The 26,707-nt window shown below is 56.2% G+C and overlaps 1 protein-coding gene across 2 annotated transcripts in view; it reads left to right on the top strand.

Moving 5' to 3' along the window:
- IQSEC3 (IQ motif and Sec7 domain ArfGEF 3) overlaps positions 1 to 26,707 on the top strand; it is a 98,387-nt gene that overhangs the window by 41,742 nt on the left and 29,938 nt on the right. The window contains exons 3-5 of one of the 2 annotated variants that reach the window (XM_061204937.1): positions 7,987 to 8,263; positions 19,943 to 21,036; positions 22,965 to 23,126. In XM_061204937.1, coding sequence (XP_061060920.1) covers positions 7,987 to 8,263; positions 19,943 to 21,036; positions 22,965 to 23,126 — 1,533 coding nt within the window. Of the gene's footprint in view, positions 1 to 7,986; positions 8,264 to 19,942; positions 21,037 to 22,964; positions 23,127 to 26,707 lie in introns of those variants that run through there. The other variant, XM_061204938.1, reaches the window with a different exon arrangement.

The following is a 26,707-nucleotide window of genomic DNA, read 5'->3' on the forward strand; positions in this document are numbered from 1 at the left end:
AGCGTGGACTAAAAGCCAGAGTTCACTAGGCTGTAACTATTCAGTGCAGCTGTGAGGTGACCGTGGGGTGTGTCAGGGACAGATTACAGGCCATACTTCCGCAGCTTCATCCTCAGGGTGGGTGAGATGGGAATGTGGGCAGACACGGGAGGTAAGAAAGCCCGAGGTGTATTCAGGGGCTCAGAGGTGCGTGCGCTTGTGAGCTGTGTGCCGTGCGTCAGGCAGCGAGCGGGGAGGGCGTCCTTAGAGCCTGATTTTGCTTCTAGATCCACGTCTACTGGGAGGAAATCAAACGCTCAAAAATATTAGGCTTCCAGGGGCAATAAGATGGCGTTAGTCCGTGTGGCCCAGCTTGTGAGTCCGTGAGGGAGGCGTCCTGAGGAAGCTTCTAGGTGAGGCCCCCCTGCTGCTGGCGTCCTGCCGAGGAGTGGGCTACGCAGGGGCCGTCTCCACGTTGGACTCTGGGGCCCCACCGTGAGTGGGCCTGGGTCTGGGGAGGGCACAGGCCCGGAGGACGACTGTGATGTCTTCAACAAGAAACCCCCCCAGACAAACCCACCCAGTCAGTACCTTCTGGGGCAGCTGTGCAACCAAAGCCCGGAGTCTCCACGGAGCCGACGGGAGAGACAGTAACTCACTCTCTCGGGGCCCTTGGGATGTGTCACAGCCGATGAAGGCAGGGCGGCCTCCGCAAGCAGACAGCAGGGAAGACACAGCCGCCCTCCTCCAGGGCATTCTATCGTGAACCCTGGCTTCCAGCTTGGATGGCGCGGGGTCAGGGAGGTGAAGACACAGCCGCCCTCCTCCAGGGCATTCTATCGTGAACCCTGGCTTCCAGCTTGGATGGCGCGGGGTCAGGGAGGTGAAGACACAGCCGCCCTCCTCCAGGGCATTCTATTGTGAAACCTGGCTTCCAGCTTGGATGGCGCGGGGTCAGGGAGGTGAAGACACAGCCGCCCTCCTCCAGGGCATTCTATCGTGAACCCTGGCTTCCAGCTTGGATGGCGCGGGGTCAGGGAGGTGAGGGAGGCGGGAAGGATTCGCTGTGCCCCTGGGTGTGGTGTGAACGGGAAGGTGCAGGGCGGCCGGCACTTCCTAGCCTGTGCTTGGAATCAGCACCGAGTGAACTTTTCTTACGCTGGCCCTCTGTTCACTGCAACCTCTCCCCGGTACCATCTGGGACACCCAAGGACACTTGGCTCCCCTTGCTTGGCCTTTATTCTGACCACCTGAGATCACTTCATCGATTCAGGAGTGGGAGAGACGGGAGTGTTTTAGTAAAGGCTGAAAAATCTTGAGATGTGAGGCTTTTTGTTAGCTTTTGTCTGGAAAATGTCTAGTTTCTTTGTCCCAGAAGAGCTTTAAGAAAGGCTGGCAGAGACCGAGATAATTTAGTGCAATTGGTCAGGCCCTCTGGGGGAATCTTGTAGCCCAAGGAGTCCTCCAGCCTTCAAAACACTCCTGGTTGGGTCTCCGGTAATTGCTGCTCTGGCCTTTGCAGGGAGGGGAAAGCAGCCCTCCCTCCCCGCCCATCACCCCCACCAACAAGCCGCAGGGGCTGGGCCTCCAGGCTCCTCCTCATCCCTTTCTCTGCCTTCGTGCCAGGACCTGGGTGCCCCCTCCCCTGAAGTCTTCCCCTCCCCAGGCATAGCACCCCCCTCCCTGGCCCTCACAGGCTCTGCAGTAGCTCCTGTCCCCTCAACTCCTAGCAGCGGGCAGCGTCTGCCTGGGAGCCCGGGGAGGACACCGATGCCGGGACCGGCTCCCTGGCAGGGGCTGCACAGCTGCCCTCCCTTCTCCCTCATCCTTCTGAGGGACGTATTTTCCACGGTGGCCAGCACACCAGCCTAGGAGGTCACTTCATCTTCATCACTCTCTTGGAAAGGAGATATTCACACCCTCATTTTGCAAATGAGAAAACTGAGGTGCAGAAAAGTTGAATGTTTCGCTCGAAATCACCTGACTAGTGAGTCATAGGACAGGGGCTCCCTCCACTCAAGCTCTCTTACCCGTGAGCGAGGATCCGTCGGTATTGAGGGGAACAGTGACCGGTGTCTGAAAGCCCTGTGGTGTGCGGAACCCTCATGTTTCCTCTGTATGACCAGAGCTGCCTGCAGCGCTTGGTGCAGTCCTCAGCATATGGACAAACTCCGTGATCATCCCTCCAGAAGAGCGTTTTCAGCCCGATCCACGGAGTCTGTGAAGCCTCTGAAAGTGGAGGTAAAGCTCGGCGTGTATGAAATCACGTGCATTTTCTGGGAAGAGAGTCCAGAGTCTTCGTCAAAGGCATCCGGAGCCTAGAAAGGCTTTGCAGGTCTGGGGGCAGGGAGACCAGGTTAATCCTGGCTGACAAGGAAAAGGAAGGAAAAAGAAAAGCTGGGTCTCCATCGCTGACTGGTGCCCCAGGGAAGGAGATTCTGAGTTCAGGGTGCCGGATGCTTACTAGAGGATGCTTGGGATCAACACCATGGAAGGGAGGGCAGGAACACGGCATGGGGCAGAGAGAGAAGTCAACCCGTGTTGGAGGTCCACCAGAAGCCTCGGCTCTGGAGGGAGAGTGACCTATCCAACCCATGTTGGGTCATATGGCTGAGCCTTTATGTCCCCTCTTTGTCAGCTGTTGGATGCAGATAGCCCTGGGGAGGATGTGACTTTGGCCCAGTAGCTCACTGCAGTTCCTGAAGGAACTGGGGTGGGGGGCAGCTGACAGTTGAAGGCAATCTTCAACAGCACCTCCAGAACTGGGCAAGCAGTCCTTGAAGGAGGGTCTGGGTGGTACACCACCAAGCTCACCGCAGTATCTCTGCCCTTGGGAAAGTATAAAAGATCAAACGCCATCCATCCATTCATCCCTCCCTCCCTCACTCCATCCATCCATCCATCCATCCATCCACCCATCCATTCATCCCTCCCTCCCTCCAGCCACCCATCCATTCACCCCTCCTCCCTCCATCCATCCATCCATCCATCCATCCATCCACCCCTCCTCCCTCCATCCATCCATCCATCCATCCATCCATCCACCCATCCATTCATCCATCCACCCATCCATTCATCCCTCCCTCCCTCCATCCATCCATTCATCCACCCACCCATCCCTCCATCCATTTAACATTTATTAAACATGACTTATAAGCCAGCCCACTGTGATAAGCACCTGTGACAAAAAGGTGTACATAGCACCGTCTGGTGGAAGACAGAGACATATCAATGAATAATTAGGGCACAAAGTGGTCATTGCTAAAATAGAGGCAAGTGCCAAGAATTATTGGAGCATATTGTAGGGTGGACTCTTCCTGGGGCAATGAGTGAGTCCTGAAAGAGTTGACAAGGCAGAGAAAGGAATGGATGGAAGGGTTAGGGGCATGAGGCATTTCAGGCAGGAGGAAGTCACAGGAGAGGCATGGTGGTCTGAGGGTGTGTGGCGGATTTGGGGAGAGTTTCAGCATGGACAGAGTGGCTAGGTGACTCCCGGAGGTGAGGCTGGGAAAGGAGACGGGGGTGAGATCATGAACGCTCTCGAGTACCACACAGCTACGGACACGAGTGGAACAATGAGCTGTATCCGGCATTACTGGAAAGTCACTGCTGGGTTTTGAGCAGAGGATTGGCGTTAAAACATCGCATTTCAGGAAGTCAGCTCTGATAGCAGAGATGATAGACAGGCTGGGTGGTCACTGGAACCTCAGGGGAGTCCTATATGTGCCAGGACCAGGCTTGCTCAGTGGGTACCTGGAATTCCACTGAGCACAAGCCAGTGTCTCACATGAGTGACCCTCCCCTGAGGATGCTGAGTTTCAACACTGATCATTCTGGTCCTGTGTGCATGTAGTATTCCTCTGAGCAACTGCTTGTTCCCCCAAGTTCTCAAAGACTTTCCCATACTCACACCCTGTGTTCTCATGCGTGGCATAACCTCCGTGGATGGCCTAGGCCCCTGTACGTGTATCAGCCTAATGTCATGTGGGTGCAACCAAAGCCTTCTAAGAACCTCTCATTCTGATGCCACCCACATTCTACTTTTCCCTTCTCAAATGGGTGCCCCAACCCAGGCAAGACTCTTGTGACTAGCATCTCCCATATGTCAGCAGTGACCTTAAGTTTCCCCAGGCTAGTGGACTACCATTCAAGGAATCTGTTTCTGCAGCTGGATATGAAGCCCAGGACAGCTAAGTTCACCAGGATTCCTCTCCAGAAGCTCAGGGAAGGGGCTTAAAAGAAGCTATGCTTGTCATAGAGTGAATCCCATTCACACGACTCCTGTCCTCGCGCCAGGCTGCCTGAAATAGGACCCGCTAGGGATGCCGGCTTTATGATGTGAGGTCAGCCTGGCAAATTCTGGAAACTTAAGGGACACAGCCTGTGTCTGGGGAGGAGTGATGCTCTGGGCACTGGAACAATGGACTTCCAGTTCCGTAAGAGACTGTGGATTGAGAGAGATGGTCCTTCCAGCTATGACAGCCTAGGCTGAAGATTTGAGCTTCTTTCCCTGTGCCCAAAGCACAAATCCACACAACCAGCACTGGACAAACGTCCACCTAGGGCATGCCCCACACTGTGGTGGGTCCCACCAGGGGGTGAACACACACAGATTCCTCAGAGGCCATGGATCCCATGACTTGGTAACTCCCAAGACCAAGGCCCTTCACTGTGTTCTTTCTCCAGTGGGTGGAGAACAGGGGTGGGAGCCAGTCCAACTTCACTCCTCTCCCTAAAGACCCTGGGAGTTAGTCGGGGGTCTGGGAAAGGCCATGAGGAATGATGAAAAACCCTATTATTTCAATTTTGTGAAGGTTGACAGGAAGGCTAAATATTGAGAACCTCTTCCACTTAGGAATGCTCCATGCTATTTTTCTGGGCATTCTTGTGGGACTCCATGCTATAGGGTTTCAGCTCAGAACACAACCACCATTGCCATCAACTACTGTGTGCCAGGCACTGTACTGGGGGCTGTGCCAGCTGTATTTATTCCTCACAGCAACTTTGTAAAGGCATTACAAGGATGCCTGTTTTGCAGATGAAGAAATAGAGCCACAAGGAGATGATGTAATTTGCCCAAGGTCACATCATAAGTAGCAGAACCAGGTTTCTAACCCAGGTCTGCCTTCCATGTTCTTTGGCCTCCACTGACAAGCCTCAACCTTGCCATATTGATGACAGTAGTCTTGGGTTTCCATCACCACCTCCTACCACACAAGCCTGTGGAGTATGATAAGGAAGGAAGACAAGGATGGGGTCCCCTTTCCAACACTTTTCATCATATACCTGGGGGGGGCACAGTCTCTCAGGTCCCTGTGCACATAGGTGGGCAAAGACAGAGTTGGTTCCACCAGCCAGAGAGCCTGGAACCTTGGGGCTGGTGGGCCTTGGTGGTCTGGCCTCGGCACTGGAATCCAAGCTCCCAGAATGTCCAAGCTGGAGGGTCCCTGGAGATGAGTAAGCTCCTGTGAGGGGGCAGGTAAAGACGCTGGCTCAGGAGGACACGAGCTACCCGAAGCCACAGAGCTGGTTAGAACACTGTGTGTGAGTGTGAGTGTGTGTGTGAGTGTGCATGCTGGAGATGGCAGTGGGGGCCTCCTATCTCCCAGACCCTATGGATGAGTTCAGGTGAGAAGGCCTTGGAGCCTTCGTCCATGTCCAGAGGGGTGGCCCACGAAAAAGCTTATTTTAAAAATGTGTTTTGTTTTAACGTAAGTAGTGTCTTTGGGACCAGGTGACCCCAAGAAGTGTCAACAGGAGAGTGGGGGATGAGACACAAAAGAGAAGGAAGCCAATGCAGGTCCATTAATGATCAGGTCACTGCTTTGGGCAACTGGGGTTCAATCCCATGGGCCACTTCTGGGAGATGGTGTGAAATGTGTCTCAGAGCTGTCCTGCCCAAGAGACAAGGAAGCTGGGGTATTTGTCTACCAGCCTCCACTATCATTGGTTGAGTGCTGCTATTGAGGGGCATCAACTCCTTAGAACCTCTTGCCAAGCATCCTCCAGCAGCATAAAAAGAGCAAAGGGCTATTTTTAAAGGTGTTTGGTCTCTAAAGAGTCTTGAAAACCTTTTAGGGTTAAGAAGCCTTGGGCATCAGTACCAAGGACAGTGCAGAGAAGAGATGGGTGAGACCAAAAGCTGTCCCCAGGAGGCAAGCTGTGCTGGGAGTGGGAAAGGGCTATTTCCATGGGCCCTGCGGGAAGAATGGCCATGTCCTATCACAAGAGGAGCTGAAGTTAGATCTTAAAAAGAACTTCCTGGTGATACTAGTGAAAAAACCACATACTTAGAGCTCATCCAGCTATACAGCTTGATTGATGGCCACAGAAAAAATGACGAAGCACAGAATCATGCAGTGGCAAGGAGTTTGAGGCTCCCTGTTGCTAGGGCTGGCCAATGAGCTCTTCTTTATCTATATTTGGGGGGGGGTGCAGGGGAGTGCTGGCGGGACAGATGAAGTTGAATGAAGAGAGGATTCTTCACTCCACCCTTGGTTATTCTAGCACCAGGAGGCTCCAAAGTTTGGGTGGAAGCAAGAGCTTGAAGAGGTCCCTTCTCTGGCACGATTTGGGGCATCTTACATGGGACAAAGCCGTGGAAGAAATAAGTCCTAAGGTTGACTGGCCCTCCAACCAGAGCCAGCCCACCTCCCTGGACCCCTGTTCCTCATACGTGAAAAAGGGAGATGGGAAGGATGAACTAGATAACCTTAGGGACTCTGTCCACTGCCGAGGCCATGCCAGTGGCCTTGGGTTCTCTTCAATTCATCCTTCAACAAGTGTTTATTGAGCCTTCCTTGTTTGCTCAGCACTAACTGGGGAGAAGGGATTCACATAGAATACAAGCGCCGGGCCCTGTGGGGGGCGGGGAAGGGAGATGGGGGAAATAAGAGTTAATGTTTATGGAGCACTTACGTCTGTCTGTGCCGGGTACTGTGCTAAACACCTCACATACGCTAACTCCTATATGCCTTGCATAACCCCGTAGGGCAGGTACTAGTGCCTCCTCCATACTGATGAGGAAACCAGGGGTCAGGGAAAAAGCCACTTGACCAAAGCCACACAGTAGTGGGGCTGCACTGGAGCCCACACTGTGAGCCGAGATGCTTCTCCTCTGTGAAGTAGGCAGTGACTCTCTGGTGTTCTAGCAGGTGGAGCCTGAAAGCTGGAAACACCGGAAAGGCTTCATGCAGGAGATGGCTCAGCACTGGGCCTTGGGGACGGGCAGAATTCAGAGGCTGGCCGGGGAGGGGAGCAACCTGAGTGTAGCAGCCCCCCGGGCAGCCAGAGTGTCGTCTTAGAGGAGGCGGGTGGGCAGCAGCTATGGCCAGCCTGCTGGTGGCTCCACGGGAAGAGAGTAGGGGCTGGGGAAGAACAGACACTTCATAACCCCAGCCAGGACTATATGCATCACTCCTCCCTGCAGCCTCCTTTGGGCAGTCTGAAGATGGAGCTGGTTCAGCGAGGATCAGCTTCCTCCCAGCTACTTAAGCCACTGGCCAGAAAGCCAGACCACTGATACTTACGGTAGTTAACACACATAGAGCAAGGACCATTAGCCAGGCACGGCTTTAAGAACTTTAACTAGCTTAAGCCTTCCAGCATCCTTATGAGGCAGGTACTAGTATTATTCCTGCTTTATAGATGGGGAAACAGAGGAAAAGTGAGGTTCCATAACCTGCTCAGGGCCCCAGAGCCAACAAGAGGCAGGGCCCAGCCTGGGACCCAGGTAGTCTACCTTAAGCACCTGCTCTACCGCTTCTAAGCAGGTTCCTGAGCGGTGGCCAGTGCCAGCCACTCCCTCCCTCTGCCCCCGGGGACCCTCCGCAAGTTCAGGCTCTCCCCCAGGGCTGGGGCCCTTCCCTAATGGGGACCGCAGGAGGCCCCCACCAGCCCCTCCGCTGGTGAGGCCCATCGCTGCCAGAGGGCCCCAGCCCCTCTCCCCCGCACTCACATGCACCCCGCCCCTCCCCCCAACCGAGCACCGTTGCCTTTCGTTCACAGTGACGGCTCCTGCGCCCAGGCCGGTGCGGGCACGGAGGACTCCGTGGCGGCGGCGGCGGCGGCGGCCGGCAGACCCAGTGCCCACGCCCCGAAGGCTCAAGCCCAGGAGCTGCAGGAGGAGGAGGAGCGGCCGGGGGCGGGGGGCGCCTCCCCGCGGGCCGGCCTCCACTGCGCGGCCTCCCCCAGCAGGCAGCAGCCTGCCCTGGCAACGGCGCTCTGCTCCCGCGCCCCTGCCGCCTCCGATTACGAACTCTCCCTTGACCTAAAGAATAAACAGGTACCCAGGGCCTCCGAGGGGGGTGGGAAGGGTGGTGAAGGGCCCTGTCTCGGGCGCTGTCCAGGGTACCAGGGATGCCCCTGTCTAGGCCGCCTCTGCTGCAGGCAGACCTCTTTGCCGCTAGTTCTCCCAAACTGAACCAAGTGACTGCCCTTCCCTGCAGCCCAGTTCCTCAGGCAACCAGCCTTCACGTGGCAGGGGTCACCCTTGTAATGCCAGGCCCACGGGCAGCGTGTTCAGGGCTCTGCCCCTCTTACCACTGCAGGAAGACCAGCTGCTGACACACTTCCCACCCCCAGAAGAGATGGCCCGGCTTACCTGCCCACCCAAGGGGCCAGCCCCATGCTCAGGCACACACAGGCTCAAATGAGGTTTGAAGACAGTGGTCTCCTCCAGGAGACTGAGGAGTCCCAAGATTAGCCCAGATTCGGGGAGTCCAAAGACCCCCTTATTGGAGAACAAATTTCACCGAGGAGTTCTGAGCCTCCATCTTCCATTCTGTGAAGCAGGAGGAGAAAGTAGTCAGTCACTGGGTCCCAGCTGAACCCTCCAAAATGATAACGGCATGGTTTGTTTGGGTGGAAAATTAAGAGACCTGAAAGAAGATCTCTGTGTGTGTGTGTGTGTGTGTGAACGCATTTAGAGAAAGAACATATGACTTAATATCGCTAAGAAAGAGCATTGAGCTTGGAGCACAGATGTGGGATCCGATCCTTGTTCTAGCTCCTCTGTGACTTGGGAAAATGCCAGTTAAGCACTCTGGGCCTTGGTTTCCTCATCAGCAAAACTGGGAATTAGACCTTGAACCATCTCTGAGGTCCCTTCTAGCTCTAAAATGTGTAGGTTCTAAAGAACCATTCTTTAACCCAACAGAATGTGAGGTTTCGAAGCGAAGCTAATAGAAAAGTCACTAAGGCTGAGTCAAGCCCAACCAAAGTCTTTTCTTCCTTTCAGCATAGATGTCGAGCTATTATCCAAGGTCAGGGGCTGCAGGTGGTGCACCAGGCTTCAGTAAAGTATTTGACAAAATCTCCCGTGACATCTATGTGGACAGGATAGGAAAGTGGGTTAGTTGACAATATAGTCAGGTGGGCTGTTCTCAAACGGAATTGTCAAAAAACACTGATTTTTCTATCGGTGCCAATGCCAGGGTCATTGAGTGGGGCACTGTCCTTGGTCCTGCCCAGTTCAACCATTTCGAAAAAGGACTGATGCAAAGCTGAAAGGGAAAAGCTAATACCTTGATGACAGAATCTCAGATTTGAAAAGAAGAAAAAAACTCATTAGGAAATATTGTTTAAGTGGAAAAAGTCAAATGAAAGAGGGAGAAATCTAAAGTTCTGTTCTCAGCTTTGAAAATCCCACAGCACTACTATAAGATGAGCAGGCTTGGTCGTGGGTGAGAGGCCTCAGGGCTTCAGTTGACTATACGCTCAAGATGCATCAATAGCCAATGAAGCAGCTGCCAACGATATGGGTCCAGCAGCCTTCAGAGATGGGTAGATAAAACCCCCAGTGTAAGGGGGCAGCTGCCTGGAGCCCCACTAGTTACTGGTCAGGCTGTCTGGTCTAGGGGTTTCATTTAAGAGGGAAAAAGAGAATCCTGAGGTTCTAAGGTTCTTCTAAGAAAGAAAACAACTGGCTGGGGTCATACAGGGAAACTGTAGACATGAAAACCAGTTTTAAACATGGAAGAGCTGAATGTGAATTGGCTGGATTAGATTATTTTCTATCATTCCAGGTAAAAATAGTGGTACTAGTGCATGAAACTTGTAGGAGAGGAAGGGGTTTGTTTTTAGCTCGGTTAACAATTAGAGCTGTTAAAAATGTAGACAGTCGCGCTTCTGAGGTAGAGAAAGCCCATGCAGGGGCTCGGAGGCAGTCCATCTGGAACCGCATGCTGTGATGTGGGCGGTCAGCTGGCACAGATGAGAACGTCCTCTCAGTTCCACTTGGCTCTGCCCCTTGAGGACAGAGACCCTGTCCTATTCATCCCATCCCCTGGCGTCCAGCAGAGTGCCTCGGGCAGAGTAAGAGCTTATCGAGTGAATATTTTTTGAATAACTGCGATGCGTAAAGCAATGAGGGAGTGGGGTACCAAAAAGAAAAAAAACATGGTCCCTACCTGCTCCCCAAAGAGATTACAGTTCAATTTAAGGAGTATCCTGCTAGTAACACCAAAGGAAACTGGTGCTTCTGCTTGGGCAGGGAATTAGTTTAATTCTAACTGATTAGTGGGGTAGGGAGGGTTGTGCAGGGTTCTGACGGGCACTGTGGACCTTTTTCATGGTGGGCATAATTCTAGTAGATGGGTTTGCACGTCAGGCCAGCAGCAGTGGGGCAGGAAAGATGAGGGCTGGTAGGGGTGTGGTGGAGCCCTCGTGCCCTGGGGAATAGCCCGCCTCCCCTGGCCCGTGTAGCTCTCCAGGCCAAGACAGGCTAGGGGTGGGAAGAGGAGGGGAGAAAGGGACTGAGGGGAGCAGGGTGGCTAAAAACACAGCACACGTTTACAAAAGATGGAGCTCCACAGCTCTCTCTTCTGCAGATGAACTGTGTGACCTTAGGCAAGTTGCTTAACTTCTCTGGGCCTCAGTTGCCTCATACAGCCCTTTGCCTCTACCGCTAACATTCCTACTCCTGCACTGGCCTCATTCACTCCTTCTCTTGCTTTAAGACTTGCTCTCCTGCACCTTCCTCCTCGCTGGCAGCTCTCCCCGCCCACCCAAGGCTGTGTTGGATGCCCCTTCTCAGTGGTCCCACAGCACCCAGCCGTTCCCTGACATAGCCCTTCAGCCCAGGATCACCATTCCTGTTTACTTGATGTCTCCTCTAAGGCAGGGCAAAGACATTCATCATGACACCCCTGGTGCCCGACACAGCGCCTGACATGAGAAGATGCTCAAAGGATGAAGAGGGGAAAGTAACAGTTCAGTGGCCTGAAGGGGATGCGGATGGGCATGAAGCCTGGGCCAGGCCCTGACTCTATCTCAGGTTTCTTTGAGATCCAGGATTTAGTATTCTGCTCCTGTGGTCCTCACGAGTCACCCACATCCTGTGGTCCTTGGGCTGGAAGGGATCTGGGACAATCACTATCTCCCCAGTTCACCAACCTGCCAGGCCCGCTCCATCAGCCAGTCCAAAATCCCAGGTGTTTTCCGTGGCTCCTCTTTCCGCCCCGCGTCTGATCCAGCTCCCCACCCCCCCATGCTACTGTTAACCACTTCCCAAGTCCCACCCTCCCCTGCCATCCCCCCCGCCCCTGCCCTAGGCCTGTGTGCCCCTGGGGAAGCCTCCTATGGACCCTCTGCTTGGACCCAGTCCCCACACCGCAGCTGCATCCTCCTTGTGAGCAGCACGTCGGTCACGGTACCCCATATGGAGGCGCCCACGGCCCCTCGTTTTGTAGGGGACAAGGACTTCAGGCTCTTCCGCCCCCAGATCCAACCCCACATCCTGCCTTGCTCCCACTCGGGGCTCCAGCTGTGCCTCTTTGCTATCCTTTGCGCCCTCGTGTACTTCGCTTCCTCTGCTGGGAACACGCCCCACCCGTCCCCCGGTCACACTCACCTGGGTGGTCTCTACTCACACTTCAGTCTCGGCTCAGAGTCCCGAGCCGGGGTGTGTGCTGTTCCTCAGTGCCCACGGCGGACTCTGCCGTCTGGCCGCACCCCCTCGTGAGGGCAGGGGCTCTGTCGTGCCCAGGCTGTCGCAGAGTGGGCAGATGGTGCTCTGAGCGCCTCTGGGGTGCCGTTCCCTCCGCGGTCGGGCGAGGAGCGAGCACTCCCTGGGGGTGAGCACCGGGCGCTGCCGGCCGTGCCCACCGTCGTTCCTGCACCCAGCACAGCCTGGCGCCTGGGCACTGCTGGGTACTGGAGGAACACACGAATGAGCAAACCAGTGAATGAAGAGGCCCCCAGGCCTCCCTGTTCTCCCGGTCCCCGTGCACCGACGGGCCCCTCCCCGAGGCCCCACAGGGAGGAGACTGCCTTCCTCGCTTGCTCTGCCCCCAACTCTCCCATTGCACCTCAGGGTGATCCTTGGGGCCGCACCCTAGAGGGAGGGCGCATGCGGATCCTTGCGGGGAGGTTCCTTTAGGAAGTGGCCATGTCAGAGATACAGAGGGCGCGGATGTGATTTCCAAATTCAAATTCTCTAGGGAGTTTGTGTCCTGTTCTCCGCTCCTGTGGGTGAGCACCCCCTGGAGCCCATCTGGGATGTCCAAACTGCATAGGTCTCTGTGTTGTCCAAGCCCGGCGGCCGTGCAGCTGTGGTCACAGCATCCAGGCCCTGCTCCTGAGTCAGGGTCCTGGGTGGCAGCGCTCTCTGTCTGGAGAGCAGATCTCCTGGACCCCAAGCCTCAGGGTCCAGCCTCACCACGGGGTGCCTCTCAAGGGGAGAAGTGGTGGCCATGTTTCCAGGTCACTGTCCCTCTCTGGGCCTCAGTTTGCTCACTTGTGTCTGAGGCTCTGTCCCGCTCTGAAGGTGAGAGCGCTACCGCGGGCGTGAGGGCCCCAGTGGACCAGCCTGCCGAGGGTGGCGGTGAAGGCAAGATGTGCCAGGGTGTCGCTCTGCTCCGTGGTCTCGGTGCGGGGAACGGCAGTGCACAGCTGCTGTGCTGGGCCCCATGCGAGGCCTGGGGGCACCGCAATGCGGGAGACGCAGTCCTGGGTCTCAGGGAGCTCCGGTGCCAGTGGTGGGCGCTGACACAGAACGGTACAGGCGACACTAACAGCACTGCATCTCGGGACAGCGCTGAGTGCGCCGAGCACTTTCTGTGCGTCATCTCCCCCGATCTGCACAATGTCCCTGCGGGCTAGAGACTGTCACTATCCCCATCTTAGGAATGAGAAGACTGAGGCTTAGTGATGTTAAGTGACTTGCCCAAGGACACATTCCTAGGTGTGCACCCCGGTGCAACCAAAACAGACCCCACAGTCCACGATTTTAACCCAGAGCCCTCCCCATCTGCTGCCCCCGCGGTGAAGGGGTAGGTTCTGCGGAAGCGGCGTGCAGGGCACTGCGGGATCCTGGCACAGGGCAAGTAGCCCGACCAGGGTTCAGAGCAGGCTTCCTGGAGCAGCCCCACCCGAGGGAGCATCTGGCTCAGGGAGCAGCTGAGCCGTGGTTCTCCCCCAGCGCCCTTACCTGGCTGCATCGGGAGAGGGTCCCAGGGCAGCCCTGCTCCCCAGCAGGCCTCTGTGCCCCTTGCCATGCTGAACACTTTCTGTGTTTTGGACGGTGGGCAGGGAGGTGGGCACAGAGAGAAGAACAACCCTGCTCAGTGCAGGCCACCCGTCCTGCGGGCCGCCCCGCGCTCCTCCAAAGCTCCTCTCCCCTCCCCAGACTCTGACCCGGAGCCTCAGGTGAGGTGTGAGGTTCGCCTCGCCAAGGTCTGCAGACTCACACCACGGACTGCTTTAATCTTCTCCACTGAGAAATCCTGGCGCACGTGGGACCCGCCCCCGCCCCCTCGCCCGGGCCTGGTGCCCCAGCGTCCCTCAGAGGCCCTGTCGGGCTCAGCCAGGCAGCAGCTTGGAAGAGGGAGCGTGCTCTGATGAACACGGAAGGCTCGTTAGCGAGACAGCCCCCAGCCCCGCCCCTTGCCTCCCCAGCAGGAGCCGAGGGATGGCTCTCCTGGGGGGAGGGAGGCCACAGTTACCCAGGACTCACGGGGCTTCGAGAGAAGTGGGCGGAGCTGCTCCCTGGCCGGTGGGCCCAGGGACCCCTCCCTCCCACGAGCTGGTCCCTCAGCTCTCTGGCCTGGCCCTGGTAAGAACAGGGTCAGCGAGGTGAGAGGGGCCTGGCTGGGGCGGATGGAGCTGACCCGGGGAACCACCGATTCCCCAAGGCCTGTGATAATGGGGGGAGGGGAATGCACATGGGGGGCGGGGCCGGTGGTACAGCCTTTGGCTCCAAGCCCAGATCCAGAAGACAGCCTGGACTGCATTTCCCCTGGCGCAGAGGAGAGAGTTCAGTTTAGTTCATGACCGCAAACACTGATTAAGCCCCAAACACGGGTCTGGCTCAGCGCTGGGCACGGGGGATGCAGAGGCGGATTACGCTGTCCCGCCTGTGACGCACCGTCTGGGGTGCTGAGGCGGCACCGAGCGGGCTGCGCAGGATGCGAAGGAAGCGGTGGGGGACACTGTGGGCAGCAGGCATGAGGCCAGGATGAGTGGGAGCCGGCTGTGTTAGACGATGGGAACAAACGGTGACGATCCCTCAACTGAATTCAGAGACCTTCGTGAGCAGTGGCTTCGGGCCAGGCTCTGGGCTGAGGCCGTCCGTGCACCAGACGATGAGAAGGCCACATCCGGGGCCTCCAATAACTTATGCTTAGTGGAGTCCTGGGGAGGGGAGAGGGGAGGGAAGCCTAAGTTAGATGAATACCACCAAGATTAGTAGGGGAAACTGAGTGTCAAAGAGAAGCACCAACAACCTTCTCGGGGGTGCGGCGTGGTTCAGGGCAGGGAGACCCCGTTCCGGTTGGGGGAACTGGGAGGCTTCGTGGAGGAGGCACATTTGAAGAAAGGGGAAACGTTTTGCCTGGAAGAGAGGGCATGAGAGTGGGAGGTGAGGCTGAGCAAGAGACCAGAGCAGGAAAGCCTAGTTGTGGGGGGGGGGGGAGCAGGAGGCGGGGCTGGCGCGTGAGCGTGGACTCCGCGTAGTAGGAGGGGCTGGGGGGGTAGGCGGGGCCAGGCTGCTCAGCGCCAGACCCCCAGGAGATGGTGTTTACACTTATTTAGGGCAATGGTCTCAAGTGCTGGAAGTCCTGTGTTTACACCCGCTCTCTGAGGATACTGCTCAGGGGATGGTGCTGGAGCAGGAAGCAGGGAAGCAGTTGGGGGGTTGTTAGAGTGGTCCAAATGGGGGGTCCAGGAGAACCCCACGTGGTGACAGTCTGGTGGAAAGTTCAGGATGATTGCAAAAGGCATGGGGGGGGGCGCTATAGGACTTTCAGCCTGACAAATGCGGAGGATAAGGCAAAGGCGGACCCAGGGACAAAAGCGAGGTCCCCAGACTGGATGACCTTGTAGCCGCGGTGCTGTTAGGTGAATAAGGACGTCATCCAGAGCTGGTTTGGGTGAGCCGGGGGAGACGATGGGCTCTTGGAAATGTAGGTCTACGATGGAGTCAAGGAATGGAGAGTTGAGAGTCACAGAATCATCACTGTCAAGATCAAACTGCTACCACTTATTGAGCACCTACTGTGTGCCAGGTGCTACGGGAAATAATTTAATTCTCACAACAAGCTACAGAGTCAGCAGGATTAGCTTCATTTAACAGATAAGAAAACTGAGATTCAGAGACGTTAAGAAACTTGCCCAAGGTCAACCAGCAGGGAAGAGGCAGATCTGGGACTGGGTATTTCCCCTATGGGCTTGCTCATCCACCTATCAGAGTGAAGTTACAATGGAAGACGAGGTTCTCAGACAAGAAGTGAGAAGATATTAGCCCGCGGGACACCTTTAGAGTTGCCACGAAGGCTCTGCATGAGATAGTTCTCATTTCATCAGCTGTTAGTTATCAGCTACCAGGGGGCTGCTCTAAAGACTTCCAACATAGAAGTCAAGGAAGACGTCCAGAAATGCACAGGAAAATCATTAAAATGTGTCTGGAGAATGGAAGAGAGCACACATATGACTCGTAACTAGCACGGTTAGGGACCTTGTGGTCAGAATATAGGATCAAGGAGCTGTATGGAGACAGGAAAACCAAGATAGACTGGGTCATGAGAGCGGAGGACAAAGTTTCAGGGTGATAAAGTATGAAAGCTGCAGAAAGGATGGGGAAGAAGGTTGAGGATGGGATTTAGTGATTGAAGGTCATCAGTACCTTTCTGAGAGTCGTTTCAGAAGTCTGGTGGGAGCAGGAGGCAGCTGCAAGGAGTCAGGGCATACGGGGCTGACCAGTGGTTCGGCATTTGCTCACGGACTGAGGCAGAGCGGGCAGACTAGTCCTCCTATAGGTTTGGTGGAAAAATACAAAGAGATTGGGCTAGTGCCCCAGAGCAGGGGAGTCAAGCAGGGTCATGTTTCAGCCTGGGACATTAAGGAGGGTCTGTAGGCTGGTGGAAAGGAGTCAATACCAGGGTAGAGGCTGGAAATGCAAGTAGGAGAGACTAGGGGATGAAGTAAATTTACAAAGGAGGCCAGAGAGGGTGAAATCATCAGCCAGGGAGAGAAAAGTTACAGTCAGATTAGGAAGGTTTTAATTTATTCAATAAATATTCATTGAAGATCTACTATGTACTCTAAGCATTGGGGATAGAGCAGTGAGCATGGCAGGCAAAGTCTGCCTTCATAGGGCTTACAGTCTAGTGGAGGACTTGATGGAACAGATTCAAGAATTTAAAATCTGGTTTTCTTCTCTCCTTGGGTGAAGCATGGACACTGGCTGGTAGAAGAAGTCTCCTCAGTTATCTCAGCCAGCCTGTGCCTCCAGGTGGGATGACACCATGCCAGGGGGTGGACCTTTCACCATTTTGGAAACACTTCAGGCAATGGGATTTCATACCTTCCCTCTATTGCCAGTAGCATCTCATAATCTGAAGAGAAGCTCTTGGGCCAGGGGTTTCCCTAGACCTATGAGCAGGCCAGGGAGGGAGGAGATGTGAATTCCTGTCTGGGGTCAGTTGCTCATGGTGCTTGGGAAGGGGTAAATGGGAGGTGGAACTTGCGAGAAGGAGGCAGGTGAGCGGTCAGTTCCCCTCCCTCTCTACTCTTCCCCTTGGAGGACTTTCCTGCCTAAGCCAAGGCCGATTCTGGGCCTCAGGAGCTACAATGCTCTCTTCCTTCTGGTGTGATTTCTGCAGAAGCAGGAGGAGAATGCATCAGAGGCAGATATCTGTGTTTCTCTGGGGCTCCTGGGCGCATGAGGTCATACCTAGATAAAGGCCCACAGGCAACTGTCCAATTGGTATGGTAGGCAGCGTTCTAAGAGGGCCCCAGAGATTCCTGCTCCCGGTGGACACGCCTATATAATCCCCTCCCCCGGAGTGTGGGCGGGACTAGTGTATATGATGGGTGTCACTACTATGATTAAGTTACCAATCAGTTGACATTGAGTTAGTCAAAAGGGAGGTCATCCCGGGTGGCCTGAATGAATCAGGTGAACCCTTTAAAGGCAGTGAGGTCTCAGACAGAGGCTCTCTTCTTGGCCTTGAAGGAGCAAACGACCACGTTGTGAAGGGGACCAGGTGGCAGAGAACAGCCGGCAGCTTCTGGTAATTGAGGCCTCAGTCTTAAATCTCCAGGAGCTGAAATCTGCCAACAGGAGTGAGCTTGAAAGAGGACTCCGACCCGTAGATGAAACTGCAGTCCCAGCTGATACCTTGATTTCAGCCTGGTGAGATCCCGAGCAGAGAACCCAGCTGAGCTGTGCCCAGGCTGCTGGCCTCCAGAGCTGTGAGGAAATAAACGGTGTTGTTTTAAGCGGCCACCTTTGTGGCAATTTGTTCTGCAGCAGGAGATAACTAATACACTTGGCATGCTTTATAAGAGCGCCTTGGATGTCCCTACAACCAGGGTCATGAGTCCCAGGAGAGCTTCCTGCCTTCTGCTTAAGGCCTTGCACCTTGTGAACTGCAAATGCTTCTGGGAGGAGTCCTATAGGAAGACTTAGTGGCCTTCTAAACCTTAATATGAATATGTTTTCCAAGTCTCTTCAGAGAGAAGCATTGGATGTGGGGAGAGAGGCAGCATAATGCCACTAGGCTTGGGGATGGGAAAGGGCATTGGATGGTGAGACAGGAAGAGCCCGAGACACACATTGAGGAGGTCCCGTTTACCTGGGCTTGTCCCTGGGCTTTGGGATTGTATCTATGAGGTCTCCTGGGCTAGGAGGGTGTCTCTGCTGGTCCAGCTGTGGGGCACCCACAGGGAAGGAACAGAGGGGGCTGCCAGGGGGGTTGGGAAGTAGTCAATCCAGCTGCAGTCCCTGGGGGAGCGGGAAGCGCGGTGAAGTGTTCCTTGTATTGGGGGATGAAATTTGGCCTTTGTATCTGTACCCCTCCCCCCATGATCCTGGGGGAGGATGGAGGACTGATGTTGTTCTTTCCTTGAGTTTTTTTTTTTTTTAATTTTATTTATTTATTTTTGGCTGTGTTGGGTCTTCGTTTCTGTGCAAGGGCTTTCTCCAGTTGCGGCAAGCGGGGGCCACTCTTCATCGCAGTGCGCGGGCCTCTCACGATCACGGCTTCTCTTGTTGCGGAGCACAGGCTCCAGACGCGCAGGCTAAGTAGTTGTGGCTCACGGGCCCAGTTGCTCCACGGCATGTGGGATCTTCCCAGACCAGGGCTCGAACCCGTGTCCCCTGCATTAGCAGGCATATTCTCAACCACTGCGCCACCAGGGAAGCCCTTGCCTTGAGTTATTAATTTCAGCCACCTGTCCCGATTCTTAGTTCAGGAAGGCTACTCTGTGTAAGTGGAGTGTACGGCTGGGAGTAGGACATAGTTTCAGGGCCCAGGAATACTTTCTCACTTCCCAAGCTTCCCTAAGGACTGATGGAACCCACCACAGTGCTACCATTTTGCCCGTCCCCTTCACACAGGCTTTGTCTGTTATTTAAGTGCAAAAATCTCTAGGAAGGAGCACTGCTAACTGTTACTGGTCATTCACACCTCAGGGGGAATGTCTTTCTAGTCCTTTCCTGAGAGGTTTTTGATAAGAGAGAAAAAGTGAGAGCTTAGCAACCCAAGGAGGAGAAAAGACCGCAGATGGGGGACAGAGCTGAGAGGGGAGGAAGGGCCTTGAAGACAGACTGGCCAGTGCCAGAAGTTTTCCTGGGTTCACATCTGCCCAGATGAGGCAGTGCCATCCCCACCCCGGCCCCCGCCAGCCAGCCCCATCAAGCCCTGCCCTGGTTGTAACAGCTCCCATTGTTGGAAACAGAGGTGACTGGAATTGTGGAGCAGGGTAGCCTGGAGGGACTCCGCCTGTTGAAACATCCATGCATCATCCATCTGTCTTTTTATGAAATTCACGTTTATTGAGCTCTATCCTGTGCCAGCCCTTGGGCTGGGTGCTGCAAACACAGAGATGATCCAACCCCAATCCCAGCCCTTATGAGGCTCCCAGGAACAGGAAACTACCCCAATGCATGACATGAATGCTGAGAAAGAAAGCAGGTGAACAGGAATAGCAGCAATGTTTTTTAGCCTATTTAATTTTCAATTTTCTATTATTTAAAAATATACACAAAAGTAGAAAGAATAGTGTAATAAACTCCCATTTAACCATCACCCAGCTCCAACAAGTTTTATTAATATTGTTTCATCTAACCCTTCCACTTTTTTTGATGGAGTATTTTAATACAAATTCAAGATGTCATGCATTTCAGCCATAAACACTACCGTATGCATCTCTGATATGAACATTTGGAAATAACCACCTCCTACCATCCGCAACTCCTCCGTCCCCTGCTCCTGGCATCACCAATCCCGGAATCCAGTCCTACATCCCACACCTCTAGGAGCCTTGGCATCTCAGGCCATGGCCTGCTAGGGTTTTCAGACATGTGCCCCTCAGTCCCCCGAAGCTGTGCCTTCCTGCGCCCCCGCCAAAGTTTAGCCAGCTCACGCCCTGCCCCAGTCGACAGCCGCCGCCACCGTCTTTCTCAAGGACTGTCACACCACTTCCCTAACTGCGCTCCCGCGCCTCTCTGTCTTCGCTGCAGATTGAAATGCTAGAACACAAGTACGGGGGCCACCTGGTGTCCCGGCGCGCCGCTTGCACCATCCAAACCGCCTTCCGCCAGTACCAGCTCAGCAAGAACTTCGAGAAGATCCGCAACTCGCTCCTGGAGAGCCGCCTGCCGCGGCGCATCTCCCTGCGCAAGGCGCGCGCGCCCACGGCCGAGAGCCTGGCGGCCGAGAGGGCGCTCCTGGAGGGCTGCGGCCTCTCGGTGCTGCCGCTGGCGCGCTCGCCCTCCCTGCCGCCCGCCATCGCGGGCACGCTCACCGAACTGGAGGACTCCTTCACCGAGCAGGTGCAGTCCCTGGCCAAGTCCATCGACGACGCCCTCAGCACCTGGAGCCTCAAGACCGTGTGCTCCCTGCAGGAGAGCGGCGCTTACCAGGTCCACAGGGCCCTGCGCGCGGGCACGGGGCCGCCGGGCCTGGAGACCGAGGCGCGGGAGCCCGAGGGCGCCCACCCGGCGGACTGGGCCGAGCCCGCCGAGCCCGCCGGCCCGCCCCAGGGCCACGGCAGCACCCTCATGATGGCCTTCCGGGACGTCACCGTGCAGATCGCCAGCCGGAACATCTCCGTGTCCTCCTCCACGGCTCTGTCCGTGGCCAACTGCCTGGGCGCGCCGACGGCCTCAGTCCCCGCAGAGTCCGCGGCGGGCGAGGCCGAGCAGGACGAGGCCGGCGGGCAGGAGGCCCCGGAGGCCCGCAGCGCCGGCCAGGGGGACGTGCCCGCCGAGGACGCGAGCGCAGAGGCGGGAGCCGAAGACGGGGCCCTGCGCGCCAGCCCCCCTGGGGCCGCGGTACCGGCGGCGGAGGAGGAGGAAGACGAAGAGGAGGAGGCCGAGGAGGCGGTGAAGGGGACGGAGGCCGAGGCCGGCGACAGCTCGGAGCAGCTGAGTAGCAGCAGCACGTCCACCAAGTCGGCCGCGTCGGCCTCGGCCTCCAAGGAGGCCCTGCAGGCCATGATCCTGAGCCTGCCGCGCTCCCACTGCGAGAACCCGGCCAGCTGCAGGTCTCCCACGCTCTCCACCGACACCCTGCGCAAGCGGCTCTACCGCATCGGCCTCAACCTCTTCAACATGTAAGTTCCAGGAGGTGCGGGGCAGGGGCTGCGCTTACGGGTGGGCAGCGGGCCCGGGAATGGCCCGAGTCGTCCCAGGGTCCTCCCGGGTGGCCTCTGGGCCACGCCTGATCCTTGAGCTAGTGTGGGAAGACTCATTTTCTTTTTAATGGATATGAGTTTATGTTAAAGATTAGGGTTAAAACACCTGAAACCTATGCTTTAACCACCAGTACTGCCAGATGAAGCTAGGCTTTGAAAAGTGAGAAAATTTCAGAGAAAATGCAGTACTAAGTAAATAATAGTACGAGGAGTATAAGGCTTGAGCAGAAGGCATTCGGGTAGGACATGAAGTTAAGGAAACAGGGAATATCAGCCTCATGGGGTTGATGGCGCGGAGACAAGAGGCGGTGATCAAAGGAGGAAAGGGTCGGGGGAGCAGAGACCTCGTGCGAGGAACGGGGGTGCGGGGGGCGGATAGGAGGGGAGTGTCAAGCAAGCAGAGGTGAAGCAGAAGAGAACAGGGGCGTGGGAGCAGAGAAATGAACGACCACCATAGCTCAGAGCCCCCAGCCAGAACTTCCTTGCAACCAAGAGGTATACAGCTGGTGGCAAGCAGAGGAAACACACATGCCCATCCTGTGGAGATTTCAAGTACATGAGGCGCTCGTCTCCACCCTCCACTCACCCCTTCCTTCAGAGCCGTGAGCCGGGAAGCACGGCCTCCCTCCTGCCTAATCAGTGAGGACTGAGCAGAGACCATTCACCTGTGTGTTCATTTACGCATTCAGAAGTTATTTTTGGAGTGCTTGGCATGGAAACCCCAAAGATGAGCAAGACACATCCCCTGGTCTCAAGCAGCTTATATTCTAGGGGGAATAGCTACTGCTCATAGCTCACCTGACATAAAACATTTGCAGACTTCCTAACAATCTCTAGAGGGAGCATCATTACGCCATTTTACAGAACAGGAAACAGGCTCCCACAAGCGAGGTGAGCTGAGCCCTGAGAAACAGCTAGTAAGCGGCAGGGTTGGGTGACGTCAGACCTGTGTGACTCCCAATGCTGCTTCTTGCACCTCAGGCTGCCACCCTGCTGAGCACAGCCCTACCCTCGCTTCTGCACACACACAGGTACTCGGATCCCACAAGACGGTGGTTCTCAGATTATCTATAGTGAAGGACCAGTTTGGGTTTTTACCCAATATGTTGTGGGCTGATACTTCTGTAAAATACAATTAAAACGAGTTGCTAGAAAAACAGTCACATGCTTGGTTGTCCTGAAAATGTCAACGTGCTATAAAAGGGTCTAAAGGCTTAGCCTCTATTTCTGTACTTATCTTCTCCCGGACCGGTAAGCTCCCGCTCAGGGAGCAGCATGGATTTGCAGACCAAGCTGGGAGCACATGTGCCTTAAGACACAGCACTCACACCCACACCCACACACAGACTCAAGCCTGCGAAAGTCAACCCTGAAGAGCAGGGTCTTTCTTGTGTCTGCCACACACAGGGAAGAGGGGTGTGGTACGAGATCCCACCTCCATTTCCCAGTCTCCTCTGCCCTCCCGGTTCGAGCGTGGGTCCTGAGTAGAGACAGCAGGATACAGGCGGGAGGAAGGGCTTGGGGACCTCAGGGTCAGATCCAGTGGGACTGAGGCAGCAAGACGGAAGGGACGCCTCTCCACCTGCTCTGGAATCTACTTGGCCAGACCTCCCCAGTCCTGCACCATCTTCACTCCTGTGCAGGGAGGTTCAGGAGAACGTAGCGAGAGGGGCTTTTTAAGGGGAGCCACTCTGCAGTGGAAGGAATGCTGACATTTCCTGGGAATTCTGCCCAAGGACCTCCAGGCACTTTTGTGGGTCCCCTAGGCAGGAAGAAAGGGAGGAAAGGCGTCATGGGGAGACTTGCCTCACTCTCTACCCCTCCTCCCCTCCCCACCCCAACCCCAGAAACCCGGACAAGGGCATCCAGTTCCTGATCTCTCGAGGCTTCATCCCCGACACCCCCATTGGAGTGGCCCATTTCCTGCTCCAGCGTAAGGGCCTGAGCCGCCAGATGATCGGAGAGTTCCTGGGCAACAGCAAGAAGCAGTTCAACCGCGACGTGCTCGAGTGAGTGCCCCGCCTCGGGCTCCTCCCCGCCCTCCTGGCCCACCCTCCCGGATCTCCTGGGCGGCCTGGGACCTCAGCTGGGGAAGGCCACGGGGAGGACAGGACCTGTAACATCTGGGTGGATTCCCAGAAGTCCTGGCTCCAGTCCTGGTGGCTTCCTGATTGGTCCAGGAGCCAGAATCCCCATGGTCCTTAGCCAATCACCTTCCTCCCCTCCAGTCATTCTGCCGCTTACTGAGCCAAGGTGCTCCTCCGCATCGGCACTGTGGATGGAGATGGGGATGGGGACACAGGGACGGAGATGGGGACAGGGATGGGGACGGAGATGGGGACAGGGATGGGGACGGGACGCGGATGGGGATGGGGGCGGGGCTGGGGCTGGGGACGGGGCTGGGGCTGGCGCAGAAATGGTCAAGGGAGACCAAAAGGCAAGAGAGTGAGCCTGAAAAAAGAAGAAGGCCGTGTCAGCTCTGGGGCCATCTCCGCCTGGGGGACCAGCCCTTCAGCACCCTCTCCTGCCACCTGTCCAGCCCCCCAGCCCCTGAGTGTCCGCTTTATATCGTGGGGGAAACATGAGGCAGAAAAAGAAGGGGTTAGACTGAGGGGTTTTAGAGCCAGAAAGTACTATGATTCCATAAAGGTAGACTGACCACCAGGTTAAAGTCCAGTAGATGGGGGATTTGGGGCTGTGTGTGCGAGGTCACACAATCAAAACAATTGTTTTAAAGTCCAGGAGATGGGGGACTTGGCGGGGGTGAGGGGGCCGCTTTTGCTAGGGCTCTGCTTCGTGGGTGTGGTGCCATGGATAGGTAGGCGAGCCCCGGGGCAGGGGAGCACTCCCTGGGGCTGAGGAGCAGGGCCTTGGAGCCATCTCTCCTCTGGCAGAGAGGGGGCGAGGCCTCGTGAAGTCTGCTCCGGACCCCTGTCTCTCCCCGTGCCTCTCCCGATGCTCCTCCTCTCTTCTGCTGGGCCCCCCTAAGCTCACTTCCTTCTCGAAGGTCACCATTCTGTAAGGAGCCCTCCCCACTTCTCTCCCCACCCCCTTCTCCTTGGGTACAGTGGGCCGAAGTGTTTCCCCAGGAGTCCTGGGGGAACTTCTTCCTTTTGTACTTGCTCTTGAAGCAGCAAGGACCTGCTACAGAGGGCTGGGGGCGCCTGCTACAGAGGGCTGGGGGCGCCTGCTACAGAGGGCTGGGGGCTCCTGCTCCGGGGCTTAGAAGCATGGAGTCACTGGCAGTGTCCCCAGGGTGGGACTCAGACACCTGGCTTCTCTTTATGGAGCAGTCTTGCTGCTGTGTCTTCGGACAGTCACTGCTCTCTGGGCCTGCATTTCCATGCCTGGAGGGTGGAGGGGTTGGGTTAGGAGGGGAGATCGGTTGCGCTTGGGAATCCCTGTCACATTCCTAAATTCCTGATGGGATAGTTGTTACCTGAGTGCAGTCAGAAGAGAGGGGGCTTGGACCCATTCAAGGGACCTTGAAATCCCTGATGGCCCTTAGTTGACAGAAGCCAGCTCCTGCCTCTGACTCTTGGTGGCTTTGGACAATCAACTGTTCCTCCCAGAACTGGTGTTGTGAGTGCCTAAACCCATAAATGGACGGCATTTCTTTATCTTCCTCCTCTCCCTCGGGCTCCCCTTCCCCATCCCACCACCCCTGCTGTGTGGGTGCCCTTAGGGGATGCCTCGAGGAAATGACAGGAGAGGAGAAAGGTCAAGTTTTCCGTCTCCTTCCTTTCCTGCTTTCCTCTGTCTGGTTCATCTGTCCGGCATGAACTTTTCATTTGCCTTTGTCCCCTTTCCACTGGAGAGTGAGTAGAGGCGCTGCGCCCGACGGCTTCATTCCTTCCCACTGCCCCACACCCCCCGGGTGACCCCGCTTTGCCCCTCTGCTCTGGGGCAGGGGTGACTGCTCCACTCCCAGGCCCTGACTGCCTTGTCTGTTCTCTTCTGCCTTTCCAGACCCCATGTGGCCTGGCGCCGGAACTCTGACCTGCTAGGCCCCTGTTGATCTGCAGCTCTGGGAACACACGGTTTTTCTGCAGCCCAGGTTGTGCTGAGCAGCACAGTGGAAACGAATTGCCATCCTCCCTGGGAGATCATGTGGGCTGCAGATTCAGACCAGCCGCTGCCGCCTGTGCCGAGAGGGGAGGTGGGCTGGGGTCTAGGGCTGGCGGCTGAGCGGGCTCAGGCTTGGATGAGAAGGCAGTGTGGTGGGCAGGAGAGAGGTGGCTGGACCTGCGAGTCTGGCTCTGGCCCCTGCTCTGCTCCTAACACGCTCTAGAGCTTTTGCAAGTCACTTCTGCTCCAGGCTTCCTCATCTGTAAAGAGAGAGGGTTGAGCTGCGTGATCTCAGCGGTCCCTCCAGCGCCGGTGAATCTATCGGCTTTCCTAATCCTTAGTGCGTTTGTAGCACCCTGGCGTCATGCACAATCATTTGCCCTGAACAAGCTTTGTCATCCTGCCAGAGCTGCCCAGAGCAGCCCTCAGGCTCCAGGGCGGGGCTGGGGTGCCAGCGTTCACGGGGGAACAAGATGGCCATTCACCACTCATTCAGCAAATATTGAGTGCCTACTGTATGCTGGGAATAGGGCTGCACTGGGCATCCCACGTGTGTACGTGTCGGGGCGGCGGGGGGAGGAACAGGCCTGGCTCGTGGCCTCAGGGAAGTTATAGACCCAGGTCTCAACGGGGAGAGATGCGAGGAGGAACGTGGAAAGAGAGGTGAGGGGCCCACGAGCCTCCAGTGGGCACTGTGGGCTTAGGGGGGGTCGAGTACAGAGCTGAGCCCCAATTCTGCCACAGTGAACGCCTCAGTCCCTCGTGCTTTGTTCTGGCAGGCCCTGGGCTCTGAGGCCCTGGCAGACTCGGCCTGCACATGGCAGCTCCGCGGAAAGGAGCCCTCCTCCCCCAGGTCTGCAGCGTGCCGACTGCGTGGTTTGTCTGCGGCGAGGTGCCTGGAGAGGATGAAGAAGCAGGAAGGGATGGGCACTGGCAGGGCAGCAAGACGCTGGGGGTTTTGGTATCTCCCTGCCACTCAAGCCAGCTCTCCCGGAACCTTTCAGGATCCACTGCCTCTTCCTTACTCCCACTAGAGAAAACACACAATGACAGTCACCCAGTGCCATGTGTCCAGGCCGGGAAGGCTTCACTGGGATTCTGCACGTGCCCCCGCCCCCGCCGGTGACATTCAGCCTGTCGTATCCATTCTGTACAAAGCTGTTTGCTGAATAAAAGACATAAATCACCCATCCCCTTGGAGACTGAGACAGCCCAAGCCACCGCTCTCTCCAAGATGCAGCCAGACTGGGAGGGGAAGGGATGGGGCTCTCCCCCCACTCCTGGGCCTGGGGGAACAGGAAGAGAGGAGGAGCCGGGCCAAGCAGAATCTGTCCCAGCCACTGATCCACGTCTGAGCGTCACAGATGCGGTGACATTTGCCTCCGGGGTCAGGCCCTCGGTGCTCTGGCAAGCTGACCTCTCCATCCCTTTTGTGTCCTAGTTCCATGGATGCCCCATTCCAAGAAAGAATGTATCCAACCAGGCTTTATCAAATAATAATAGGAGGCATTCTGAGCTCAAA

Source organism: Eubalaena glacialis, chromosome 11, assembly GCF_028564815.1.
Source record: "Eubalaena glacialis isolate mEubGla1 chromosome 11, mEubGla1.1.hap2.+ XY, whole genome shotgun sequence".
Classification (NCBI taxonomy): domain Eukaryota; kingdom Metazoa; phylum Chordata; class Mammalia; order Artiodactyla; family Balaenidae; genus Eubalaena; species Eubalaena glacialis.